At 36.5% G+C, this 23,727-nt stretch overlaps 1 protein-coding gene across 1 annotated transcript in view; it reads left to right on the top strand.

Annotated features, from left to right (window-relative positions):
* SLC26A6 (solute carrier family 26 member 6) overlaps nucleotides 1-23,727 on the top strand; it is a 156,995-nt gene that overhangs the window by 2,467 nt on the left and 130,801 nt on the right. The window contains exons 2-4 of the mRNA XM_053688958.1: nucleotides 1,578-1,717; nucleotides 12,178-12,288; nucleotides 20,756-20,922. Coding sequence (XP_053544933.1) covers nucleotides 1,578-1,717; nucleotides 12,178-12,288; nucleotides 20,756-20,922 — 418 coding nt within the window. The remainder of the gene's footprint in view (nucleotides 1-1,577; nucleotides 1,718-12,177; nucleotides 12,289-20,755; nucleotides 20,923-23,727) is intronic.

Genomic DNA, 23,727 nt, shown 5'->3' with positions numbered 1-23,727 from the left:
ATGTGTCTTTATCTTATATCTGTAGGTATAATCAGATCTCATTACTGTATCACATTGTATACATATACATGTGTCTTTATCTTATATCTGTAGGCATAATCAGATCTCATTACTTTATTATGTTGTGTACATATACATGTGTCTTTATCTTATATCTGTAGGTATAATCAGATCTCATTACTGTATCACACTGTGTACATATACATGTGTCTGTATCTTATATCAGTAGGTATAATCAGATCTCATTACTTTATTATGTTGTGTACATATACATGTGTCTTTATCTTATATCTGTAGGTATAATCAGATCTCATTACTGTATCACACTGTGTACATATACATGTGTCTGTATCTTATATCTGTAGGTATAATCAGATCTCATTACTTTATCACATTGTGTACACATACCTGCTTCTTTATCTTATATCTGTAGGTATAATCAGATCTCATTACTTTATTACATTGTGTACATATACATGTGTCTGTATCATATCTGTAGGTATAATGAGATATCATTACTGTATCACACTGTGTACATATACATGTGTCTGTATCTTATATCAGTAGGTATAATCAGCTCTCATTACTGTATCACACTGTGTACATATACATGCGTCTTTATCTTATATCTGTAGGTATAATCAGATCTCATTACTTTATCACATTGTGTAAATATACATGTGTCTTTATCTTATATCTGTAGGTATAATCAGATCTCATTACTTTATCACACTGTGTACATATACATGTGTCTATCTTATATCTGTAGGTATAATCAGATCTCATTACTGTATCACACTGTGTACATATACATGTGTCTGTATCTTATATCAGTAGGTATAATCAGCTCTCATTACTGTATCACACTGTGTACATATACATGTGTCTTTATCTTATATCTGTAGGTATAATCAGATCTCATTACTTTATCACATTGTGTAAATATACATGTGTCTTTATCTTATATCTGTCTGTAAACCAATCACCAATACTTGGAGAGAACAATGAAAAATTAACATTTTATTACCTTATCTCTGCTGTAGCCCACTGGGAGTGTAATTTCTTCTGCTGGCTGTGTTAAAACAGCTTGGCCTTGAGGCCAAAAACTTTCAGGATGGGTGGGGATACCACAGGCTAAATAAACTAATTCAAATGCCAATATAAGGGTAATGGAAATACTTGTAAACAATTTAATACACTCCAGCAGGTAAAGTGGATCATTGGGAATTTTTTTTGAGTAAACTGTCCCTTTAAGGTCTACAGTCAAGCTATTTTTTTTAGCGCTGTTATGTGTCGGGAACAACACCTAACTCTCATCTTGTAATATGAACGATGTGTAGTGCAGCCCTGCAATGTATTTAAAGTATAGGGCGCACTAAAGAGATATAGGTCACGCTACACATCCTCTGGTAATTCTCTTTTACCATTCACTTGTAATACCAGATTATGTGCTGTTCTGAGCGCTGGCACCCTGCACTATCAATAGCTCTTCACTCGTAACCTAGACTGATATTGGGGAAAAAGGAAAAGAATTATATCAAACTGCCTTAGATCATATTTTTCCTTTATTTTCTAAGATGTTCAGAAGATACAGCCAGGTCCATGCTGCTGAGATATATCCCAGTTATGAGATGGCTCCCGCGTTACCCAGCACGCGAGTGGCTCTTGGGAGATGTTGTTTCTGGACTTAGTGTTGGCATCGTGCAGCTGCCACAAGGTATATATGACTATTTTTTTATTAATGGCACATCCCCTCAAAGTGTAATTCCTCATAACATGCTCAATTATACTTAAAGGGACATTAAACCCAACATTTTTCTTTTATGATTCAGATAGAGAATATAGTTTTAAACAAAATTCTAATTTACATCTATTATCTGATTTGCTTCATTCTTTAGATATCCGTTGCTGAAGAAATATCAGTGCACATGGGTGCGCCGATCACACGAGGCATCTATGTGGAGCCACCAATCAGGAGCTACTGAGCCTATCTAGATATGCTTTTCAGCAAAGGAAATCAATAGAATTAGATAATAGAAGTAAATTAGAAAGTTGTTTAAAATTGCATGCGCTTTCTAAATCATGAAAGAAAAAAAATTGGGTCATGAACCCCAAAACTGTTCATTCATGATTCAGATAGAGTATACTATTATAAACAATGTTCTAATTTACTTCTATTATCAAATTTGCTTCATTCTCTATGTATCCTTTGTCGAAAAGCATACCTAGGTAGGCTCAGGAGCTGTGAGCTAGCTGCTGATTGGTTGTTGCACACACATGCCTTTTATATTTGACTTACCAATGTGTTTAGCTAGCTCCCAGTAGTGCATTGCTGCTACTTCGATAAAAGATAATAAGAGAATGAAGCAAAGTGATAATAGAAGTAAATTGGAAAGCTATTTAAAACCATATACTCTATCTGAATCATGATTTTTTTTTATGTCCCTTTAATTTAAAAAACAACAACTTTACAGTGTATCTGCTGCTACATGATACAGAATCTGACCCTACAATAGGCTTCATAGTGACTGCTCAATCAGTGCAGGAACTCTTTAATATCTGTCCCTAATTTGCAACAGCATAAGAGAAAATAAACATAACCAAGAAGCTTTTAAGGAGATTTGTTTCTGAACTAAATAAAATCAAATGTTAGTAGCAAAAGGCCAGTTTTACCTTTTTTTAAATCAATTATTTTAAATGCAGATATCTTTCAATGCATGAATTGATTATGTACTGTGCATATATAACAATACTTAAAAGGGATAGAAAGGTTAAACATTATGAGGCCTACTTATCAAGCCGTCAACTGTGCTGCATTCGACGGCACCAATACGCTCGCCGGACATAGCCTAACATCGCGGCCGCGGACCTGAATACGCTCTCCATATTTATATAAAAAGCTGTCAAAAAGCCACGCACCAAGTACGGGGCGATGAGCAGCGGACTGTTGCTAACTAACAGTCATCGATCTCGCTGCTATTCTGCTTTTTCCCAGCTTTATTTATATACTGTCACTAAACATCGCCACTATACTAAAATGTTTAACCCCTATCCCGCTGCTCCCCGACACCGCCGCAACTAAATAAAGTTATTAACCCCTATCCCGCCACTCCCTGAGCCCACCGCAACTCTAATAAACTTATTAACCCCTATTCCGCCGCTCCCTGATACCGCCGCAACTAACTAAATGTATTAACCCCTATCCCTCCGCTCCCGGAGCCCACCGCAACTAAATAAATGTATTAACCACTAAACCCCTGGTCTCCCACATCACTACCACTTACTAAACCTATAAACCCCTAAACCGCCAGCCCCCCACATTGCCATAAACTAAATTGTCCTATTAACCCCTAAACCTAACAACCTGCTATCTTTATATTAAATATTACCTCATCCCTATCTTATAATAAATTAAAACTTACCTTTAGATTTAAATTAAACTATATTAAGCTATTAACCTACCCTATTATACTAAAATTACATTAAACTATATTAAACTAATAATTAATCTACCCTAACTATTATACTAAAATTACATTAAACTATATTAAACTATTCATTAATCTACCCTAACTGTTATACTAAAATTACATTAAACTGCAAATTAAATTAACTATATTATATAGTTAAAAACCTAACCCTACTCAAATAATTTAAATCTACTATTAAAAATTACAAAGTTACAAAAAACTAACAACTAAGTTACAAAAAATAACAAACACTATCACCTAGATTACGAGTTTTGCATTAACAGGGGTGCGGTGCTAACGATCAGTTTCTGCTCACCGCTCACCTACAGACAGCGCTGGTATTACGGGTTTTTACAAACCCGGCGTTAGCCGCAGAAAAGTGAGCAGAGAGCAAAATTTAGCTCCATATCTCACCTCAATACCAGCGCTGCTTACGGTAGCGGTGAGCTGGCTAAACGTGCTCGTGCACGATTTCCCCATAGAAATCAATGGGGGAGAGCCGGCTGAAAAAAGTCTAGCACCTGCAAAAAAGCAGCGTAAAGCTCCTAACGCAGCCCCATTGATTCCTATGGGGAAATAAAAGTTATGTCTACACCTAACACCCTAACATGAACCCCGAGTCTAAACACCCCTAATCTTACACTTATTAACCCCTAATCTGCCGCCCCCGACATCGCCGACACCTACATTATATTAGTAACCCCTAATCTGCCGCTCCGGACACCGCCGCCACTCACATTATACTTATGAACCCCTAATCTGATGCCCCCAACATCGCTGAACCCTACATTTTATTTATTAACCCCTACTCTGCCGCCCTCAATGTCGCCGCCACCTACCTACACTTATTAACCCCATAATCTGCCGCCCCCAACGTCGCTGCCACTATATTAAAGTTCTTAACCCCTAAACCTAAGTCTAACCCTAACCCCCCCCTAACTTAAATATAATTTAAATAAATATAAATAAAATTACTCCAATTAACTAAATTTTTCCTATTTAAAACTAAATACTTACCTATAAAATAAACCCTAAGATAGCTACAATATAACTAATAGTTCCATTGTAGCTATCTTAGGTTTTATTTTTATTTTACAGGCAACTTTGTATTTATTTTAACTAGGTACAATAGTTATTAAATAGTTATTAACTATTTAATAGCTACCTAGTTAAAATAGAGACAAATTTACCTGTAAAATAAAACCTAACCGAAGTTACAATTACACCTAACACTACACTACAATTAAATTAATTCCCTAAATTAACTACAATTAAAGGGACATTAAACACTAAATACATGCTAGATAGAATGATGCATTCAAATAAAAGATTAGTCCATGACTAACATGTAGATGTATTTTTTAAAGTTTCATTAGTTGTTTAAAAAGTGACAAAATAAGTGTAAAGTTTTAGTGTCTATAAAACACTGGGAGCTGCCATGTTGTAACTTGTGTTACCTTCTCTGCTGTGGCCAATTAGGGACCGTTATTAATAAGGCACTAGAGTGTGCAGCCAATGGTTGTGCTGGATTTAACAGTGTTCTGCACTTCCATTTCTAACAGGAACTGAAAAGCTCACAATTTCAGAAAAAAAAAAGCCCCCCAAAATAATAAAAAGCCCTACCCTATACTAAATTACAAATAGCCCTTAAAAGGGCCTTTTGCGGGACATTGCCCCAAAGTAATCAGCTCTTTTACCTGTAAAAAAAGTACAATACCCCCCCAACATTAAAACCCACCCAATCCCCCCTTAATAAAACCTAACACTAACTTCTTGAAGATCACCCTACCTTGAGAAGTCTTCACCCAACCAGGCCGAAGTCCTCAACGACGCCTGGCGAAGTGGTCCTCCAGACTGGCAGAAGTCTTCATCCAAGCCGGGAAGAAGAGGTCCTCCAGACGGGCAGAAGTCTTCATCCAGATGGCATCTTCTATCTTCATCCATCCGGCACGGAGCGGGTCCATCTTCCAGACATCCGACGCGGAGCATCCTTCCTGGCTGACGACTACCCAACGAATGAAGGTTCCTTTATGTGACATCATCCAAGATGGCGTCCCTTCAATTCCCATTAGCTGATAGAATTCTATCAGCCAATCGGAATTAAGGTAGGAAAAATCCTATTGGCTGATGCAATCAGCCAATAGGATTGAACTTCAATCCTATTGACTGATTGGAACAGCCAATAGAATGCAAGCTCAATCCTATTGGCTCCACGCCGGATGGATGAAGATAGAAGATGCCGTCTGGATGAAGACTTCTGCCCGTCTGGAGGACCTCTTTTTCCCGGCTTGGATGAAGACTTCTGCCCGTCTGGAGGACCACTTCGCCCGGCTTCATTGAGGACTTCGGCCCGGTTGGGTGAAGACTTCTCAAGGTAGGGTGATCTTCAAGGTCTTAGTGTTAGGTTTTATTAAGGGGGAATGGGTGGGTTTTAGAGTAGGGTTGGGTGTGTGGGTGGTGGGTTTTAATGTTGGGGGGGCATTGTACTTTTTATTACAGGTAAAAGAGCTGATTACTTTGGGGCAATGCCCTGCAAAAGGCCCTTTTAAGGGCTATTTGTAATTTAGTATAGGGTAGGGCTTTTTATTATTTTGGGGGGCTTTTTATTTTATTACGGGGATGAGATTAGGTGTAATTAGTTTAAAAATCTTGTAAATATTTTATTATTTTCTGTAATTTAGTGGGGGGTTTTCCCCGTACTTTAGATAATTGTATTTAATTGTATTTAATTGTAGTTAATTTAGGGAATTAATTTAATTATAGTGTAGTGTTAGGTGTAATTGTAACTTAGGTTAGGTTTTATTTTACAGGTAAATTTGTCTTTATTTTAACTAGGTAGCTATTAAATTGTTAATAACTATTTAATAACTATTCTACCTAGTTAAAATAAATACAAAGTTGCCTATAAAATAAAAATAAATCCTAAGATAGCTACAATGTAACTATTAGTTATATTGTAGCTATCTTAGGGTTTATTTTATAGGTAAGTATTTAGTTTTAAATAGGAATAATTTAGTTAATTGTAGCAATTTTATTTAGATTTATTTAAATTATATTTAAATTAGGGGGTGTTAGGGTTAGACTTAGGTTTAGGGGTTAATAAATTTAGTATAGTGGCGGCGACGTTAGGGGTGGCAGATTAGGGGTTAATAAATATCTAGATATACAGATTTTTAATGAAACTTTACTATCTAGATATACAGATTTTTAATGAAACTTTGCAAACACAAAGGCTCAAGAATAGCAATTTTCCATTAAATGGTAGTTTTTAACACTAACACACTAGTGATAAAATACAATTTAAGTTTAAATAAACTAAAATAACACCAAAAATGTGTTAAAAACCAAGATAATGCTAATTAGGTCCATCTTTTAAGCACTAATTAAATAAAATGCATGTTTCTCTATGCATATATATTGCCAATAAGGTTTTGATATTGGTGAGTTTAGCAGGTAATAATAATTAAGTCATACAAGTTTGTCGATATTGGTGGACTATTTTAGTAAGTTTTCTTAATGAATAAATGATCCTTTTTAAAAAAGATCATGTTTGATAGTTCCCCCCTCCTTTTTTTAACTTCATTATTTCTTGCTCCAATTATGTTTTGTCATTAATTATTGTATGTATATACTTATGGACACACGTATATATATTAGTGTGTATATCCTTTTTTTTTACATTTGTATATACTCTTCAAATATCGTAATGACAAAACATATAGCTCACCTTTAATGTGTGGTTAAAAGTTATTAAAAACTTTTATTAGGAGAAAAAAATAAGATTCTTTATTTTTTAGTTTATCTGATTGAGTGGTTACAAAAAAAAAAGAAGAATTTTTTCTTTCTTTAGTGTAGCAGCTATTGGGTACTTATTTTTTATAAAATTGTATATGTAATTTATAAATTAGGAAATATAACTCTAACAAATTATCCCATATAGTTTCTAGTTAAACTAACATATTATTTACAATTTTTAAGTCCCGATTAGTATCTTATATTTATTTTATTTATAGTATATATTTTATCATTTTGTTTTACTATTATTAATTATGAAAAGTTGAATTAATAGCAATATTTAGAACTAATAGAAAATCAAATTTGATTTATATAAATTACTTATAAGGCACATATACACTGTGATTTTTATTCACGTTCACATTTATTAATTTCACAATTAAGAAAATTATATTTTTTTCACAATATGACAATTTTTGCTTTTTGAATGTATGATATATATATTTATTTGTTTTAATCTAGCTAGCTCTAGATATTTACTCAGATAAGCTATATTATAAAACTTAATAAGAACGGTCACACTGTTTATGATTAAACAATTACTCACTCATCACTAAAGGGTTAACAACACCAATTAAAGTTCTGTCTATAAATTGTTCAATTGTTCACACATTTGTATCTCTCTGACGAAGTGTGTTTGCTCACACGAAACGCGTAAGAGGCCTTGTTCTCTCTACATGTTTGGGGCACATTGTTTTTGCACTGTCTCACAGAAATAAATTTGGATTTCGAAACTGCCGTTACTTGGTGTCTGCTTCTTCTGTTGTTAATAAATGTAGATAGGTGTCGCGATGTTAGGGATGGCAGATTAGGGGTTAATAAAATGTAACTAATGTTTGCGAGGCTGGAGTGCGGCGGTTTAGGGGTTAGTATATTTATTATAGTGTCTGCGATGTCCGGTTCGGCAGATTAGGGGTTAAAATATTTATTATAGTGTTTGCGATGTGGGGGGCCTCGGTTCAGGGGTTAATAGGCAGTTTATGGGTGTTAGTGTACTTTTTAGCACTTTAGTTAAGAGTTTTATACTACGGCATTAGACCATAAAACTCTTAACTACTGACTTTAAAATGCGGTACCAGGCTTGACAGGAGAGTGTCTACCGCTCACTTTTTGGAAGACTCATAATACCGGTGCTATGCAAGTCCCATTGAAAAAATAGGATACGCAATTGACGTAAGTGGATTTGTGGTATTTTCGAGCCTGGCCAAAAAAGTAAGCGATACACCTGTACCTGCAAGGCTCGTAATACCAGCGGCCGTTAAAATGCAGCGTTGGGACCTCTCAACGCTGCTTTTTAAGGCTAATGCAAGACTCGTAATCTAGCCGTAAATTACAAAAAAAATAAACACTAAGTTACACAAAATAAAAAATAAATTATCAAATATTAAAACTAATTACACCTAAGCTAAGAGCCCTATGAAAATAAAAAAGCCCCCCCAAAATTAAAAAAACCCTAGCTTACAATAAACTACCAATGGCCCTTAAAAGGGCCTTTTGCGGGGCATTGCCCCAAAGAAATCAGCTCTTTTACCTGTAAATAAAAAATACAAATACCCCCCCAACAGTAAAACCCACCACCCACACAACCAAACCCTCCAAATAAAAACCTAATCTAAAAAACCTAAGCTCCCCATTGCCCTGAAAAGGGCATTTGTATGGGCATTGCCCTTAAAAGGGCATTTAGCTCTTTTTTCAATCAGCCAATAGAATGCGAGCTCAATCCTATTGGCTTATTGGATCAGCCAATAGGATGAAAGCTCAATCCTATTGGCTGATTGTAACAGCCAATAGGATTTTTTCAACCTTAATTCCAATTGGCTGATAGAATTCTATCAGCCAATCAGAATCTAAGGGACGCCAGCTTGGATGACGTCATTTAAAGGCAAACCTCATTGTAAAGAAGATGTCGAAAGAAGAGGATGCTCTGCGCCGGATGTCTTGAAGATGGAGCCACTCCACGCAGGATGGATGAAGATAGAAGATGCCGTCTGGATGAAGACTTCTGCCCGGTTGGATGAAGACGTCGGCCCGCTTGGATGAAGACTTCTGCCGGCTTCGATGAGGACTTCTGCCGCTTCGTTGAGGATGAATGTCGGCTCTTCAGAAACTGTAAGTGGATTTTCAGGGGTTAGTGTTAGGATTTTTTAAGGGTTTATTGGGTGGGTTTTAATTTTAGATTAGGGTTTGAGCTTTTGAAGAAGAGCTAAATACCCTTTTAAGGGCAATGCCCATACAAATGCCCTTTTCAGGGCAATGGGGAGCTTAGGTTTTTTAGATTAGATTTTTTTGGGGGGGTTTGGTTGTGTGGGTGGTGGGTTTTACTGTTGGGTTGTATTTGAATTTTTTATTTACAGGTAAAAGAGCTGATTTCTTTGGGGCATGCCCCGCAAAAGGCCCTTTTAAGGGACATAGGTAGTTTATTGTAGGCTAGGGTTTATTTTATTTTGGGGGGGCTTTTTTATTTTCATAGGGCTCTTAGATTAGGTGTAATTAGTTTAAATATTTGATAATTTATTTTTTATTTTGTGTAACTTAGTGTTTATTTTTTTTGTAACATAGTGTTTGTTATTTTTTGTAACTTAGTTGTTAGTTTTTTGTAACTTTGTAATTTTTAATTGTAGAGTAGGGTTTTAGTAGGGTTAGGTTTTTAACTATATAATATATTTAATTTAAATTGTAGTTTAATGTAATTTTAGTATACTAGGGTAGGTTAATTAATAGTTTAATATAGTTTAATGTAATTTTAGTATAGCAATTAGGGTAGATTATTAGTTTAAGGTAGTTTAATTTAATTCTAAAGGTAAGTTTAAAGGGACACTGAACCCAATTTTTTTCTTTTGTGATTCAGATAGAACATGGAATTTTAAGCAACTTTCTAATTTACTCCTATTATCAAATTTTCTTCATTCTCTTGGTATCTTTATTGGAAATGCAAGAATGTAAGTTTAGATGCCGGCCCATTTTTGGTGAACAACCTGGGTTGCTCTTGCTGATTGGTGGATACATTCATCCACCAATAAAAAAGTGCTGTCCAGAGTCTGAACTAATAAAAAAGCTTAGATGTCTTCTTTTTCAAATAAAGATAGCAAGAGAACAAAGAAAAATTGATAATATTAGTAAATGAGAAAATTGCTTAAAATTGCATGCTTTATCTGAATCACAAAAGAAAAAATTGTTAATTTATTTTAAGATAGGGATGTTGTAATTTTAATGTAAAGTTAGTGGGTTGTTAGGTTTAGGGGTTAATAGGTTAATTTTGTTAATGGCGATGTGGGGGCTGGCGGTTTAGGGGTTAATAGGTTTACTAAGTGCTAGTGATGTGGGATGCCAGGGGTTTAGGGGTTAATACATTTATTTAGTTGCGGTGGGCTCCAGGAGCAGCGGGATAGGGGTTAATAACATTATGTAGGCGGTGGCGGTGTCCGGGAGCGGCGGAATATGGGTTAATAACATTATGTAGGTGGCGGCGGTGGCGGGCGGCAGATTAGTGGTTAATAAGTATAATGTAGGTGGCGGCGATGTCGGGAGCGGCAGATTAGGGGTTAATAAGTATAATGTAGGTGGCGGAGGTGTAGGGGGTGGCAGATTAGGGGTGTTTAGACTCGGGGTACATGTCAGGGTGTTAGGTGTAAACATAACTTTTATTCTCCCATAGGAATCAATGGGATATCGGGCAGCAGCGAACATAAGCTTTCGCTGCTTTCAGACTCCCATTGATTCCTATGGCATCTGCGGCCTCCAGGGCAGCGGATTGAAAAGCAGGTACGCTGGGCCGGAATAGTGGCGAGCGTTCCTGTTAGATATTTGTTAACTAGCAAAAGTTGTCAGATAGTGCCGAATTTGCATTCAGAATATCTGTAATGACGTAAGCATCGATCTGTGTCGGACTGAGACCGGTGGATCGCATGTTACGTCACAAATTTCAACTTTTGTCGGTCTGTAGGCTGTGATAAAATAAGGGGAATCAGGCTCTCCACAATTACGCAGCGGAATTCCAGCGTATTTGCGGTTGACAGTTTGATAAATAGGCCTCTATATGTGCATGGGGCATTTCAATTTGAAATATAAGCATTTTTGCAATATACTTCCATTAACAAAAATGCTTCAAATAAAAGTTATTACTCTATTTCTGTGGCATATGCACATATCCTATGAGGGCCCAATGCACCAGTATTGAAACCGCACAATTTCTTAGGGGGTCAGCAGTAGCTCGTATGGCACAAATGACATCTTCAGAAGCAATACACAGCCACCTCTCTGAGCAAGAATAGCATATGAATACTGGTGCAGGGCGGGGCCCTCACAGGATATGTATATACTGTATGTCACCTGAACATTTCTATGTAAAAAAAAGGAAGCTGTTTTAACTCGAAATTTCTTCAGTTCACCAGAGTAAGTGCTCTGTGAACAGTCCAGCTGCAAGTTGAAAAAACAACAAAAGCCAATCAGCATTAGCAGTGCTGAGGTAATGCTTTACCTTTGCTGTGATCTCATGAGATTTCACTGAAATATCATGAGATTTTTAAAGTAAACTACCTAAACTAAATAGGAAAATAACATGACTGTGCCTGCACATGCCAGATGCACACTCCATAGCAAGTCCTGAGACAAGCATCCTGACTGGCTGCTTAAATTCTCTTTACAGTGGGGTGTAAATACTTGGGAAATGTGAGGTAAAATATCTTACTTTTTAACATAGAGATTGTTAGGCGATATTTGATAGTCAGCTTTTTACATCTATGCTGCATCACTTTCATGTGCTTCAACATTTGGGTATCATGCCCCTTTAACTTGGCAATAAAATATAAACTAAATGAGCTGCCATGTTTAGAGACAATGTGCTTAGTAAAACAGATGATGTACAGATAACAAACTTTATGGATTGTCTTTATCATATATTTATTCTTTTTAGGACTGGCGTACGCACTTCTGGCTGGGCTTCCTCCTGTATTTGGTCTCTACACATCATTCTACCCTGTATTTATCTATTTCCTCCTTGGGACCTCTAGACATATATCCGTAGGTGAGCCAGACTGGGATGAAATATATGTAATATATGTAAAATACTATGTGATAGTATGGGTTTATTGCTTTGTAAGATACTATGTGATAGTGTGGGGTTATTGCTATGTAAGGTACTATGTGATAGTTTGGGGTTATTGCTATGTAAAATACTATGTGATCATTTGGGGTTATTGTTATGAAGGATACTATGTAATAGTGTGGGGTTATTGCTATGTAAGATACTATGTGATAGTTTGGGGTTATTGCTATGTAAGATACTATTGGATAGTTTGGGGTTATTGCTATGTAAATACTATGTGATAGTTTGGGGTTATTTATATGTAAGATATTATGTGATAGTTTTGTGTTATTGCTATGTAAGATACTATATGGTAGTTTAGGGTTATTGCTATGTAAGATACTATGAGGCCTATTTACCAAATGTCTGTCGGACCTGATCCGACAGTGCGGATCAGGTCCGACAGACATCGCTGAATGCGGAGAGCAATACGCTCTCCGTATTCAGCATTGCACCAGCAGCTCTTAGAGCTGCTGGTGCAACGCCGCCCCCTGCAGACTCGCGGCCAATCGGCCGCCAGCAGGGAGGTGTCAATCAACCCGATTGGTTTGAGTTGCGGTGATTGGGTTGAGTTGGCTTGAGTTGTGGCGATCTCTGTCCGCCTGCTCAGAGCAGGCGGACAGGGTTATGGAGCAGCGGTCTTTAGACCGCTGCTCCATAACTTGCGTTTCTGGTGAGTCTGTAGACTCGCCAGAAACACAGGCCCACAAGCTCCATACGGAGCTTGATAAATGGGCCTCTCTATGATAGTTTAGGGTTATTGCTATGTAAGCTATTATGTGATAGTTTAGTGTTATTGCTATGTAAGATACTATGTGATAGTTTAGTGTTATCGCTATGTAAGATAATATGTGATAGTTAAGGGTTATTGCTATGTAAGATACTATGTGATAGTTAAGGGTTATTTATATGTAAGATACTATGTGATAGTTTAGTGTTATTGCTATGTAAGATACTATATGATAGTTTAGGGTTATTGGTATGTAAGATACTATATGATAGTTTAGGGCTATTTATATGTAAGATACTATGTTATAGTTTAGGGTTATTGCTATGTAAGATGCTATGTGATAGTTAAGGGTTATTTATATGTAAGATACTATGTGATAGTTTAGTGTTATTGCTATGTAAGATACTATATGATAGTTTAGGGTTATTGCTATGTAAGATACTATATGATAGTTTAGTGTTATTGCTATGTAAGATACTATATGATAGTTTAGTGTTATTGGTATGTAAGATACTATATGATAGTTTAGGGTTATTGGTATGTAAGATAATATATGATAGTTTAGGGTTATTGCTATGTAAGATACTATATGATAGTTTATGGTTATTGCTATGTAAGATACTATATGATAGTTTAGGGTTATTGCTATGTAAGATACTATGTGATAGTTTAGTGTTATTGCTATGTAAGATAATATGTGATAGTTAAGGGTTATTGCTATGTAAGATACTATGTGATAGTTTGGGGTTATTGTTATGTAAGATACTATGTGATAGTTAAGGGTTATTTCTATTTAAGATACTATGTGATAGTTAAGGGTTATTTATATGTAAGATACTATGTGATAGTTTAGTGTTATTGCTATGTAAGATACTATATGATAGTTTAGGGTTATTGCTATGTAAGATACTATATGATAGTTTAGGGTTATTGCTATGTAAGATACTATGTGATAGTTTAGGGTTATTGCTATGTAAGATACTATATGATAGTTTAGGGTTATTGCTATGTAAGATACTATGTGATAGTTTGGGGTAATTGCTTTGTAATATACTATGTGATAGTTTGGGGTTATTGCTATTTAAGATATTATGTGATAGTTTGGGGTTATTGCTATTTAAGATATTATGTGATAGTTTGGGGTTATTGCTATGTAACATACTATGTTATAGTTTAGGGTTATTGCTATATAAGATACTATGTTATAGTTTAGGGTTATTGCTATTTAAGATATTATGTGATAGTTTGGGGTTATTGCTATGTTACATACTATGTTATAGTTTAGGGTTATTGCTATGTAAGATATTATGTGATAGTTTAGGGTTATTGCTATTTAAGATATTATGTGATAGTTAAGGGTTATTGCTATGTAACATACTACTCAGTCTACTCAGAGAAGACAGCTGTGCCTTGTCTCATATAAATTAAGTCATCGCTGGCACAATAAGCTTCCTTGATCCTTTGTTGAAAAGCTTGCTGCTGATTGGTAGATGCACATGGCTCATGTCATTGGCTCATCTGATGTGTTCAGCTAGCGCCAAGTAGTACGTTGCTGTTTCCTCAACAAAGGATACAGAGAAAATGAAGCAAATTTGATAATAGAAATTAGAAAGTTGTTTAAAACTGTATGCTCTATTTGAATCATGAAAGAAAATGTGGTGTTTCATGTCCCATTAATAAAAAACATAATTTATGTAAGAACTTACCTGATAAATTCATTTCTTTCATATTAGCAAGAGTCCATGAGCTAGTGACGTATGGGATATACATTCCTACCAGGAGGGGCAAATTTTCCCAAACCTCAAAATGCCTACAAATACACCCCTCACCACACCCACAATTCAGTTTAACGAATAGCCAAGAAGTGGGGTGATAAGAAAAAAGTGCGAAAGCATATAAAATAAGGAATTGGAATAATTGTGCTTTATACAAAAAAATCATAACCACCACAAAAAAAGGGCGGGCCTCATGGACTCTTGCTAATATGAAAGAAATGAATTTATCAGGTAAGTTCTTACATAAATTATGTTTTCTTTCATGTAATTAGCAAGAGTCCATGAGCTAGTGACGTATGGGATAATGACTACCCAAGATGTGGATCTTTCCACACAAGAGTCACTAGAGAGGGAGGGATAAAATAAAGACAGCCAATTCCTGCTGAAAATAATCCACACCCAAAATAAAGTTTAATGAAAAAACATAAGCAGAAGATTCAAACTGAAAACGCTGCCTGAAGTACTTTTCTACCAAAAACTGCTTCAGAAGAAGAAAATACAACAAAATGGTAGAATTTGGTAAAAGTATGCAAAGAGGACCAAGTTGCCGCTTTGCAAATCTGATCAACCGAAGCTTCATTCCTAAACGCCCAGGAAGTAGAAACTGACCTAGTAGAATGAGCTGTAATCCTATGAGGCGGAGTCTTACCCGACTCAACATAGGCAAGATGAATTAAAGATTTCAACCAAGATGCCAAAGAAATGGCAGAAGTTTTCTGGCCTTTCTAAAACCGGAAAAGATAACAAATAAACTTGAAGTCTTTCGGAAAGACTTAGTAGCTTCAACATAATATTTCAAAGCTCTAATAACATCCAAAGAATGCAACAATTTCTCCTTAGAATTCTTAGGATTAAGACATAATGAAGGAACCACAATGTCTCTACTAATGTTGTTGGAATTCACAATTTAGGTAAAAATTCAAAAGAAGTTCGCAACACCGCCTTATCCTGATGAAAAATCAGAAAAGGAGACTCACAAGAAAGAGCAGATAATTCAGAAACTCTTCTGGCAGAAGAGATGGCCAAAAGGAACAAAACTTTCCAAGAAAGTAATTTAATATCCAATGAATGCATAGGTTCAAATGGAGGAGCTTGAAGAGCCCCCAGAACCAAATTCAAACTCCAAGGAGGAGAAATTGACTTAATGACAGGCTTTATACGAACCAAAGCTTGTACAAAACAATGAATATCAGGAAGAATAGCAATCTGTCTGTGAAAAAGAACAGAAAGAGCAGAGATTTGACCTTTCAAGGAACTTGCGGACAAACCCTTATCTAAACCATCCTGAAGAAACTGTAATATTCTCGGTATTCTAAAAGAATGCCAAGAAAAATGATGAGAAAGACACCAAGAAATATAAGTCTTCCAGACTCTATAATATATCTCTCTGGATACAGATTTACGAGCCTGTAACATAGTATTAATCACAGAGTCAGAGAAACCTCTTTGACCAAGAATCAAGCGTTCAATCTCCATACCTTTAAATTTAAGGATTTCAGATCCTGATGGAAAAAAGGACCTTGAGACAAAAGGTCTGGTCTTAACGGAAGAATCCACGGTTGGCAAGAGGCCATCCGGACAAGATCCGCATACCAAAACCTGTGAGGCCATGCCGGAGCTACCAGCAGAACAAACGAGCATTCCTTCAGAATCTTGGAGATTACTCTTGGAAGAAGAACTAGAGGCGGAAAGATATAGGCAGGATGATACTTCCAAGGAAGTGATAATGCATCCACTGCCTCCGCCTGAGGATCCCGGGATCTGGACAGATACCTGGGAAGTTTCTTGTTTAGATGAGAAGCCATCAGATCTATTTCTGGAAGTTCCCACATTTGAACAATCTGAAGAAATACCTCTGGGTGAAGAGACCATTCGCCCGGATGCAACGTTTGGCGACTGAGATAATCCGCTTTCCAATTGTCCATACCTGGGATATGAACCGCAGAGATTAGACAGGAGCTGGATTCCGCCCAAACCAAAATTCGAGATACTTCTTTCATAGCCAGAGGACTGTGAGTCCCTCCTTGATGATTGATGTATGCCACAGTTGTGACATTGTCTATCTGAAAACAAATGAGCAACTCTCTCTTGAGAAGAGGCCAAGACTGAAGAGCTCTGAAAATTGCACGGAGTTCCAAAATATTGATCGGAAATCTCACCTCCTGAGATTCCCAAACCCCTTGTGCCGTCAGATACCCCCACACAGCTCCCCAACCTGTAAGACTTGCATCTGTTGAGATTATAGTCCAGGTCGGAAGAACAAAGAAGCCCCCTGAACTAAACGATGGTGATCTGTCCACCATGTCAGAGAGTGTTGTAAAATCGGTTTAAAGATATTAATTGAGATATCTTTGAGTAATCCCTGCACCATTGGGTCAGCATACAGAGCTGAAGAGGTCGCATGTGAAAACGAGCAAAGGAGATCGCATCTGATGCGGCAGTCCTAAGACCCAACATTTCCATGCATAAGGCTACCAAAGGGAATGATTGTGACTGAAGGTTTTGACAAGCTGATATCAATGTTAAACTTCTCTTGTCTGACAAGGACAGAGTCATAGACACTGAATTTATCTAGAAACCTAAAAAGGTTACCCTTGTCTGAGGAATCAATGAACTGAATGGTAAATTGATCCTCCAACCATGAAATTGAAGAAACAACACAAGTCGATTCGTATGAGATTGACTGAGCAAGTACCAAGATATCGTCCAAATAAGGAAATACCAAAACCCTATTCTCTGATTACAGAAAAAAGGGGCACCGAGAACCTTTGAAAAAAATTCTTGGAACTGAGGCTAGGCCAAACGGTAGAGCCACAAAACTGGTAATGCTTGTCTAAAAAGAGAATCTCAGACACTAAAAGTGATCTGGATGAATCGGAATATGCAGATACACATCCTGTAAATCTATTGTAGACATATAATGCCCTTGCTAAACAAAAGGCAGGATAGTCCTACAGTAACCACCTTGAATGTTGGTATCCTAACATAACGATTCAATAATGACAGATCCGGAACTGGTCTGAAGGAATTGACCTTCTTTGGTACAAATGAAGAGATAAAATAAAACCCCAGCCCCTGTTCCAGAACTGGAACTGGCATAAATACTCCAGCCAACTCTAGATCTGAAACACATTACAGAAATGCTGAGCCTTTGCTGTGTTAACTGGGACACGGGAAAGAAAAGAATCTCTTAGCAGGAGGCCTTAACTTGAAGCCAATTCTGTACCTTTCTGAAACAATGTTTCTGAAACCAGAGATTAAGAACGGAATTGATCCAAATTTCTTTGAAGAAAACGTAATCTGCCCCATACCAGCTGAGCTGGAATAAGGGCCGCACCTTCATAGGTACTTAGGAGCTGGCTATAGGTTTCTATAAGGCTTGGATATATTCCAAACTGGAAATAGTTTCCAAACTGATACCGCTCCTGAGGATGAAGGATCAGGCTTTTGTTCCTTGTAAGGAAAGGAACTAAAATGATTATTTACCCTGGAAAGAAAGGGAAAGCAAAGATGACTTAGAAGACATGTCAGCATTCCAAGTTTAATCCATAAAGCTTCTCTAGCTAAAATAGCTAGAGACATATACCTGACATCAACTCTAATGATATCAAAAGATGGTATCACCAATAAAATTATTAGCATGTTATAGAATAATAATAATGCTATAAAATTATGATCTGTTACTTGTTGCTCTAAAGTTGAAGCTGCAGCAACATCCGCTAAAATATAGCAGGTCTAAGAAGATTACCTGAACATAAGTAAGCTTTTCTTAGAAAGGATTCAATTTTCCTATCTAAAGGAACCTTAAATGAAGTACTATCTGCCGTAGGAATAGTAGTACATTAGCAGGAGTAGAGATAGCCCCATAACCTTAGGGATTTTTGTCTCAAAAAACTCTAATCTGTCAGATGGCACAGGATATAATTTGCTTAAACGTCTAGAAGGAGTAAATAAATTACCCAAATTATTCCATTCCCTGGAAATTACTTCAGAAATAGCATCAGGGAGATAAAACACTTCTGGAATAACTACAGGAGATTTAAAAACCTTATTTAAACGTTTACATTTAGAATCAAGAGGACCAGAATCCTCTATTTCTAATGCAAATAACACTTCTTTAAGTAAAGAACGAATAAATTCCATCTTGAACAAATACAAAGATTTATCAGCATCAACCTCTGAGACAGAAACCTCTGAACCAGAAGAACCATTATCAGTATCAGAATGATGATGTTCATTTAAAAATTCATCTGAAAAAAGAGAAGTTTTAAAAGACTTTTATGTATACTAGAAGGAGAAATAACAGACATAGCCTTCTTAATGGATTTAAAAAATAAAATCTCTTATGTTATCAGGAACACTCTGAAAATTAGATGTTGACGGAACAGCAACAGGTAATGTAACAGTACTAAAGGAAATTTTATCTGCATTAATAAGTTTGACATGACATGCAATACAAATAACAGCTGGAGAAACAGATACCAAAAGTTTATAGCAGATACACTTAGCTTGGTAGCTCCAGCACTGTGCAGTGACTTTCCTGAAGTAACTTCTGACTCAGTTGCAACGTGGAACATCTTGCAATATGTAAAAGAAAAAAACAACATATAAAGCAAAATTGATCAAATTCCTTAAATGACAGTTTCAGGAATGGGAAAAAATGCCAAAGAACAAGCTTCTAGCAACCAGAAGCAATAAAAAATGAGACTTAAATAATGTGGAGACAAAAGTGACGCCCATATTTTTTCGCGCCAAATAAGACGCCCACATTATTTGGCGCCTAAATGCTTTTTGGCGCCAAAAATGACGCCACATCCGGAACGCCGACATTTTTGGCGCAAAATAACGTCAAAGAATGACGCAACTTCCGGCGACACGTATGACGCCGGAAACGGAAATAGAATTTTTGCGCCAAAAAAGTCCGCGCCAAGAATGACGCAATAAAATGAAGCATTTTCAGCCCCCGCGAGCCTAACAGCCCACAGGGAAAAAGTCAAATTTTAAGGTAAAAAATGTTAAATTAAAATGCATTATCCCAAATATGAAACTGACTGTCTGAAAAATAAGGAAAGTTGAACATTCTGAGTCAAGGCAAATAAATGTTTGAATACATATATTTAGAACTTTATAAACAAAGTGCCCAACCATAGCTAGGAGTGTCACAGAAAATAAGACTTACTTACCCCAGGACACTCATCTACATATAGCAGATAGCCAAACCAGTACTGAAACGAGAATCAGCAGAGGTAATGGTATATATAAGAGTATATCGTCGATCTGAAAAGGGAGGTAAGAGATGAATCTCTACGACCGATAACAGAGAACCTATGAAATAGACCCCTTAGAAGGAGATCACTGCATTCAAATAGGCAATACTCTCCTCACATCCCTCTGACATTCACTGCACGCTGAGAGGAAAACCGGGCTCCAACTTGCTGCGGAGCGCATATCAACGTAGAATCTAGCACAAACTTACTTCACCACCTCCATCGGAGGCAAAGTTTGTAAAACTGAATTGTGGGTGTGGTGAGGGGTGTATTTGTAGGCATTTTGAGGTTTGGGAAACTTTGCCCCTCCTGGTAGGAATGTATATCCCATACGTCACTAGCTCATGGACTCTTGCTAATTACATGAAAGAAAAATGAATTAGATAGTGAAAAGTTATAAAGAATTATAAAGAAAGTTCCTCTAGATCTCCCTATAATCAGTACCTTCAATGCACACTCCAAAAGATAGTGAAAAGTTGGTTATTTAAAATAATAACAATAAAATGCCAATGTGTTTCTTTTGATGTGATATTTGTAGCATTGCTATTTGTACTGATAAAAATAAAAACTCCTATGCGGTACAGGTAATAAATGTCTTTAAAATAGAAATCTAACTTTGCATTCCTACAATACAGGTACGTTTGCTGTAGTGTGCGTTATGATTGGTAGTGTGACAGAATCCCTGGCGCCCAATTATAACTTCATGTCCTCGGAGAACGCAACATTCATTGATACTGTAGCAAGGGATAAGCTGAGAGTGGAGCTGGCGACTTCTCTGGCCTTTTTAGTGGGGCTTTTCCAGGTGAGCACAAATAGGTTCTTTTTCTCATGGAAATGGTGCCCCAAAAATGTACTTTTTTTTTAAAATTTACGCATGAAGCAGAAGTGGTTTTAGCCCATAAAGTTCCAGATTATGAGTCGCTCCTGTTTGCGTGCGTCGGGTGTAGCGTTCGTATTACAAGTTGAAAGTAAACACGATCGCTTGAGTGCAATTGGGGGACTTTAAAAATGCCTGAGACAAGCATAAGGCTATCCTATGAACTAGATAAGTTTATACTGATAGGTAATATCGGGCAGAAATGAAAATTATTTTTAAAAAATTGCACAAAAAAGTTATAAAGGCTCAAACATATGAGATCTCAGGTGTTAGATAAAAAGGCTGCAAAGGGCTTTAACATAGAGATACATACATATACATGTCTAAATATGTATATGTATGTATATATATATATATATATATATATATATATATATATATATATATAATATATATATATATAGACAGTATATATATATATATATTTGTTTATATGTGTGTACATATGTATTTATGTATTTATATGTGTATACATGTATTTACAGACATATATACACAAATAAACACATAAATTCATATATAGACATACTGTGTATATAAGTGCATTGGAGCTCATTGCAGTCAAGTAGATAAAAACATGTAAAAACATATTTATGCAATATTTTTATTTAATAAAATGTTTTAACTGTGCATTTACTGTAAATATTTCACATTCCAATGTTCTATGTATTTATAAATATATATTCCTATATACAGTATATATATATATCTGTATATATCCTCTCCAAGAACACAGGCACTCGAATTGGCGTAAGATTGTGCTGTCCTCTATCTGGACTGTATCTGTATATATCTATACCTGTATATAATCATTTATATATATATATATATAGGTATAAATATATATTGTACCAAAATACCATCAGATATATGTAGAAATATGTATTTATGAATAAATAGAACATATTCTTCTATGTGGAGAACATTGGAATGTGAAAAAGTCATATTTTCATGTTGGGTTAGTGCACTTGAGAATATGAGATCGGATGTGCACGCGAGTAGGGTGTTTGTTTTTTTTTCAACTTTTTTTCCTCCATGGATTTCTATGGGTAATACGTCCACGCACGTGCGATACTTGAAGTTTGGCTTTTTACGCGTATCGGGTTAACAAGCAAGCAAAATCTTTTTACTTTCAAATTGTAATATGAGCGCTACCCTAAATGTGCAAAAAGCTTACTTCTAGCGCAATTAACACTCGAGCGGGAGCATTAAATAATGCTCCACTTGTAATCTGGCCCAAAATTAGGCTATGCTGACAAAGGGGATAACAGGGGTTATAGGAGGTACTGAAGGAGTCACTGCCTTGCAAATCAGGGCATAGCCCCAGTACGCACCTAAAACCATCACTGTACAGTATGGTTTCCGCAATAATCCCTAAATAAAATATTTTTGCATATATAAAACTGAATGCAATTTTGAGCATTTCACAAACATTGTGAGCACTACATATTTATGCAATATTTACTGTGTATTTACTGTAAATATTTCCCATCCCAATGTTTTGCACATAGCAGAATATGTTCTATGTATTTTTAAATAGATATTCCTATATATCTCTGTATATATCTATACCTATATATAATCATCTATATATACATCTATCTATCTATCCATCTATCTATCAATCAATCAATCTATCTATCTATCTATCTATCTATATCTATATATATATATACAGTATATAGGTATACAGGGAGTGCAGAATTATTAGGCAAATGAGTATTTTGACCACATCATCCTCTTTATGCATGTTGTCTTACTCCAAGCTGTATAGGCTCGAAAGCCTACTACCAATTAAGCATATTAGGTGATGTGCATCTCTGTAATGAGAAGGGGTGTGGTCTAATGACATCAACACCCTATATCAGGTGTGCATAATTATTAGGCAACTTCCTTTCCTTTGGCAAAATGGGTCAAAAGAAGGACTTGACAGGCTCAGAAAAGTCAAAAATAGTGAGATATCTTGCAGAGGGATGCAGCACTCTTAAAATTGCAAAGCTTCTGAAGCGTGATCATCGAACAATCAAGCGTTTCATTCAAAATAGTCAACAGGGTCGCAAGAAGCGTGTGGAAAAACCAAGGCGCAAAATAACTGCCCATGAACTGAGAAAAGTCAAGCGTGCAGCTGCCAAGATGCCACTTGCCACCAGTTTGGCCATATTTCAGAGCTGCAACATCACTGGAGTGCCCAAAAGCACAAGGTGTGCAATACTCAGAGACATGGCCAAGGTAAGAAAGGCTGAAAGACGACCACCACTGAACAAGACACACAAGCTGAAACGTCAAGACTGGGCCAAGAAATATATCAAGACTGATTTTTCTAAGGTTTTATGGACTGATGAAATGAGAGTGAGTCTTGATGGGCCAGATGGATGGGCCCATGGCTGGATTGGTAAAGGGCAGAGAGCTCCAGTCCGACTCAGACGCCAGCAAGGTGGAGGTGGAGTACTGGTTTGGGCTGGTATCATCAAAGATGAGCTTGTGGGGCCTTTTCGGGTTGAGGATGGAGTCAAGCTCAACTCCCAGTCCTACTGCTAGTTTCTGGAAGACACCTTCTTCAAGCAGTGGTACAGGAAGAAGTCTGCATCCTTGAAGAAAAACATGATTTTCATGCAGGACAATGCTCCATCACACGCGTCCAAGTACTCCACAGCGTGGCTGGCAAGAAAGGGTATAAAAGAAGAAAATCTAATGACATGGCCTCCTTGTTCACCTGATCTGAACCCCATT

The sequence above is a fragment of the Bombina bombina genome, chromosome 7 (assembly GCF_027579735.1).
Source record: "Bombina bombina isolate aBomBom1 chromosome 7, aBomBom1.pri, whole genome shotgun sequence".
NCBI lineage: Eukaryota > Metazoa > Chordata > Amphibia > Anura > Bombinatoridae > Bombina > Bombina bombina.
This window is presented reverse-complemented; position numbering and strand designations above follow the sequence as displayed.